General features: G+C 34.2%; 1 protein-coding gene across 1 annotated transcript; it reads left to right on the forward strand.

The window, feature by feature from the left end:
* Positions 1-612: 612 nt before the first annotated feature.
* Positions 613-1,584, forward strand: LOC102812550 (olfactory receptor 5K3-like). The gene has a single exon (XM_006868642.1). The coding sequence runs from the start codon at positions 613-615 to the stop codon at positions 1,582-1,584; it is 972 nt and encodes a 323-aa protein (XP_006868704.1).
* The last annotated feature ends 4,196 nt before the right edge of the window (positions 1,585-5,780 follow it).

Raw genomic sequence — 5,780 nt, forward strand, 5'->3', positions numbered from 1 at the left:
AGCGCTATAGGATAAGCACTGGACTAACAATCACAAGGTCGATGGTTCAAACCTACAAATCTCCTTGGAAACCAAAGTTGCTATGAGTTGGAACTTACTTAACAGCACTTAACAATAACAACAAACTTAGTGACCTTTCAAATTTGTATTTAACATCCTAGTAGTATGCCATTTTAAAATATTCACTGAACCATAAGAGTGTGTTAAAAATGTTAACTCAGTGAAAAAAAAAAATGGATATACAAGAAAATAGATTTTAAATACACTTTAAGACTTACCAATACAAAAACTGACATTGAAATATTTGAAAACACTAAACCTAGAGTACCCTGTATTTGTTCATTCCCTTTTCACCTGCAAACATTTTCATGGAATTATTAAAATGTTCTTGTGAATCTTAAGCTTCAGCACTTGAAACATAAACTTTAGGGCAATGAGTGTTCCTTAGAAGTAATTTTGCCTTTCAGTAATTTTGTATTTCAGACACCAGGGGAAGGTTAAAGAAGTGGCTCTACTCTCTTTTATTTAAGAGAAATCCAATGGGAAAATCGGAAAGACTCTAAATTAGAATCTTATCTCTTCACAATTCCTATCTCAACAGAGAAAGCAGAAATGACTGAAGATAATCATTCCTTGACAAATGAATTTATCCTCACAGGATTTACAAGTCGCCCAGATCTGAAGACCCTTCTGTTTGTGGTGTTCTTTGTCATCTATCTGATCACCATGGTGGGAAATCTTGGTTTGGTTGCATTGATTTTTATGGAGCGCCGGCTCCACACACCAATGTACATCTTCCTTGCAAACTTGGCTCTGATGGATTCCTGCTGTTCCTGTTCCATTACCCCCAAGATGTTACAGAACTTCTTTTCTGAGAACAGAATGATTTCTCTCTATGAATGCATGGCACAATTTTATTTTTTCTGCCTTGCTGATACTGTGGACTGCTTTGTCTTGGCAGCAATGGCCTATGATCGCTATGTGGCAATATGCAGCCCACTGCAGTACCACACCATGATGTCAAAGCAACTCTGCATACAGATGGTCATAGGGGCCTACATAGCTGGGAATCTTCATTCCATTATTCATGTAACACTTCTGTTAAGGTTAACCTTCTGTGGATCTCATAAAATCAATCACTTCTTCTGTGATGTTCTTCCACTATATAGACTCTCTTGTGTTGATCCTTATATCAATGAACTGATGATACTTATCTTGGCTGGGTTAATTCAAATCTTAACTATTACCATTGTCTTAATCTCTTATCTTTGCATCCTTTTCACTATTTTCAAAATGAAATCCAAAGAGGGAAGAGGTAAAGCCTTATCTACTTGTGCATCTCATTTTCTCTCTATCTTAATATTCTATGGTTCACTTCTCTTCATGTACATTTTGCCACATTCAGCTGAAGAAGCAGATAAAGATATACCCATTGCTATTTTTTATACTCTAGTAATTCCTTTATTAAACCCTTTTATCTATAGTCTAAGAAATAAGGAAGTCATAACTGCTATGAAAAGAATTATGAAGAAGAGAAAACCTCATAACATTTTGAAACAAATATCGTCTCCTATGACAAATTGACTTTACTCAGATAATAATTTATCAAAATCAAGCATACTGAGAAAATATAATATGACCACTCTCTATAAAATCTTACATCACTAAACAACAATGTTTTTAAGTCAAATAAAGTGATTAAATAATTTCAGAAAGGAGGGATCTGCTAAAATATGTAGTAAGCTCTCTTAGAAGTGAATTAAATGATTTCTCCTAAAGTCACAAATTGTGTCAGAGTGGGATTTTTTTATTCTGTGAATCCAACAAATTCTAGAACTAAATGTCAATACATATAATCAGCCTCCATTTATTGTTGGCAAATTTATGGAATCCCTATGAATAATTTCACAAATTCATACAGATTCAAATTCTCATATATATTATCATATATATTGTTTAACGGAACTACCAGAAGTCAGTTGTACATTTGAATTTGAGCCTCAAATTTCCTTGAGTTGTTTCAATATAGATTTATACAAAATATGTATCCTCGTATTAAGAACATGTGTATATTTAGTGTTAGTAAGTAATTTTTTCTGTCAAACTCTCTGATAGGTTGATAGTTGTCAATGACGCATGGCACTGCAATTCCAGAATACATAAATTAATTCAAGAGTTCCCTCATGGATAGCCTTCCTTGTTTGTTTTTAGGAATATCAATGATCAAAACTAATTGTTCTGGTAAAAACATGTTTGTTTTTAGGACTATCAATAATCAGAACTAATTCCAATGTAAATAACTTATATATTATTAACAGTAATAAGAAGTTGGAGAAGCTATTCAGCATAAGTTTTACAGAAAATAGTGAAAAATCCTAAAAAGTTAAACAACAACAAAAATACTATTTACTTAAATGTGAAGATTTTTTGGGGAAAAAGTTTTAATAGGAACCCACTGTCTGCTAGGAGTTCTGGTGTGATGCTGTAAGATAAGCCCTAGAGCACAAGGTTGGTTTGAACTGCAAAATCAGCAGTTCAAACTCACCCTATACAGGATCGATATGAGTAGAAAACCTACTTGATAGCACTTAACAACAACAACGACTTCTCTACTAATACAAAACTAAACCTTTCACATATATTATATTCCTTTCAAATGGACTTTACTTTTCATTCTTCACAGATTTAAAAAAAAAAAAAAATCATGCTTTGGAATATTGAAGAACCTATCTAAATTTATAGAGGAATATGGAATGGAGTTAGGATTGGAATCAATGGTGTCTTTTCCCCATTCTATTTTATCACTCCTTTCACATATTCTTAAATCACTGTTAATCTCAAAGTGTTTAACATCTTATAAGGAAATTGAGAATATAAACATAGGGAAAAACAAATATAGACACACAAGGAATTTCAGTTTGTGTTGGGCGTATAGCATGTACTTGGTAATTCATAAACAGAGATCAGTTTTGCCTGGATGTTTAATCGTACTCATGCAGAGCCTGTTCATAGATCGACACTGTCATTCAAATAGAACAACTGAATACTGCATGAATTAAAATTAAAAAAGGTGTGTCAGAATTGTATCCTTTTCCTATACTTTTTAATTATGTTTGCTGAGTAAATAATCCCTGAAGCTGGACTGTATGAAAAAGAACATAGCATCAGGATTGGAGGTATATTCTAATGGAGCTGTGGTTTAGGCATTGGGCTGCTAACCACAAGATCAGTGAATCAAACCCAATAGCTGTTCTGTGGGCAAGGATTAGGCTATCTGCTCCCATAAAGATTTAAAATATCAGAAGGCCTATATAGGATGGGTCACTATGAGTCAGAATTGACTGGTAGCAGTGTTTAGTGCACTTTAATATTTTTCATATATTTGTTTACCATTTACATTCTTTTTTCCTAAAAATACCTTGTTCATATCCTTTGTCTACTCTTTAATTTTGCCTTATCATTTTGTTTTCTATTCATATACAATATTACCAATCATCTGTCAATGAAATGTGCAAAGACCTAGGGTTAGAAAGCCAAAGTGAAGGACAAACTTGCCATTTCTCAAGCTAGAAGAACTGTATAAAACTTCAAGCATCGAGCTGCAATATAGCAGGATTTTATGGGTACAAAACTGAGTGAAAAAGGAAATATCAAGGGACGATCAAAGAACTAAACAGTTACATTACCAAAAAGAATTAGTTGATGTTCAACCATTTCTGGAGGTGCATATGATTCAAGAAATTATGCTACTAGCAGAAACTCAAGTTGCACTGAAAGCGTTGGTGAAAAACAAGGCTCAATAGATTACCACTTTTAAGAAACAAATACAATGCTGGCAGTGATCACTTCACTATTCTATGCAAAGTCTGACCATTCAACTGGAAGAAACCCATATTTGTGCCCATTTCAAATAAAGGGGATCCAACATAATGCAGAAAATATTGAATATCATTAATATCACTAGCAAGCTAAAGATAATTTTTAAATGGTTGCAGCAGTACATCGAAAGGGAACTGTCAGAAATTTAAGCCAGATTCAGAACAGCTGGTGAAATGATGGGTATCACTGCTGATGTCAGACGAATTTTGACTGAAAATAGAGCATACCAGAAAGATGTTACCTATGTTTTTTTGTTTTTGTTTTTGTTTTTGATTATTCAAAGACATTTGATTGTATGGAGCATAACGAATTTTGGATAACATTGCAAAGACTGGGAATTGAAAACACTTAACTGTGCTCAAATGAAACTTGTACATAAACAAAGATGCTGTCATTCAAACATAACAAGGGGATACTGCATCATTAAAAATCAGGAAAGATGTGTCTGGGTTGTATCCTTTCACCACCATTTTTCAAATTATATGCCAAACAAATAATATGAGAAACTGGAGTATATGAAGAAAAATGTAGCATTGGGACTGGAAGAAGACTTATTAACAACCTATAATGTGCAAATGATGCAACTTTGCTTACTGGAAGTGAAGAGGACTTGCAGTATATACTGATGAAGATCAAAGACTACAGGCTTGATTATAGATTGCACGTCAACCTTAAGAAAGACAAAAAGAAACCTCATAAGTGGACCAACAAGCAACATGATAAATAAAATATTAAAGTCTTCAAGGATTTCGTTTTACTGAGATCCACAATCAGTGCCCATGGTAGCAGCAGTCGATAAATCAATGGCATATCTCATTGGGCAAACTTGATGTAAAAGTCCTGTTTAAAATGTTAGAAGAAAAAAAACAGTAATACCACTTTGAGGATGAAGATATCTCTGACCCAAGCCATGGCATTTTCAAACACCTCAAATGCATGCAAAAGCTAGACAATGAATAAGGAAGTTGGAAGAATAATTGGGGCTTTTGATTTATGATGTTGGCAAAGAATATTGAACACAGCATAGAGTGCCAAAACAAATCAGTCTTTCTTGGAAAAAGTAGAGGGAGAATGTTTTGGAAGCAAATATGTTGAGACTTATCTCACATACTTTGGACATGCATCAGAAGGGGCCAATCCCTGAAGAAAAACATGCTAGGTAAAGTATATTGTTGTTAAGTGCTGTTGAGTAAGTTCTGACTCATAGCTACCCTGTATAGAGTTTCCAGCTCTGTAAATCTTTGCAGGAGCAAAAAGTCTCATCTTTCTCCTTTGGAGCAGCTGGTGGGCTTGAACTACTGACCTTGTGTTTAGAAATTCAGTGCTTACCCTACAGAACCACAGAGCTCCTTATTAAAATATTGCTATTGTTGTCATTGCTAAGTGCTGTCTTACAGTGACTCTATATAGGGTTTCCAAGGAGCAGCTGGTGAGTTTGAACCACTGACTTTGCAGTTCAAACTGACCTTGCAGTCCAGTGCATTAACACGCAACACCACACTAGGACTCAGAAAAAGAGGAAGACCCTAAAACTGAGACAGATTGATGCAGTGACTACAATAATGAACTCAAACATAGCAATGATACAGTGAGGAAGTTACAAGACTAGGCAGTTATACATTCTGTTGTACATAGGCGTGTTATGAGTCAGAACCAAGTCAATGACACCTAACAACAATGTGTATATGTATACATATATGCGTGTGTGTCTTATGTGTGAGTGTATGTATTTCTTCTTTACTGAATTTAGTTAAACATTTCACAAGTCTTTGACCTTCTATTTCCCAGTGTTTGTGGTGGCTTTTTAGTTATATTTACATTCTCTATGTTCAATATTGAAAATATTGAAAATCAGTTCTACTGAGAAATTTTATTACCACATAAAATTTACAAATAGGTGA

The sequence above is a fragment of the Chrysochloris asiatica genome, unplaced genomic scaffold (genome assembly GCF_000296735.1).
Source record: "Chrysochloris asiatica unplaced genomic scaffold, ChrAsi1.0 scaffold00120, whole genome shotgun sequence".
Classification (NCBI taxonomy): Eukaryota; Metazoa; Chordata; class Mammalia; order Afrosoricida; family Chrysochloridae; genus Chrysochloris; species Chrysochloris asiatica.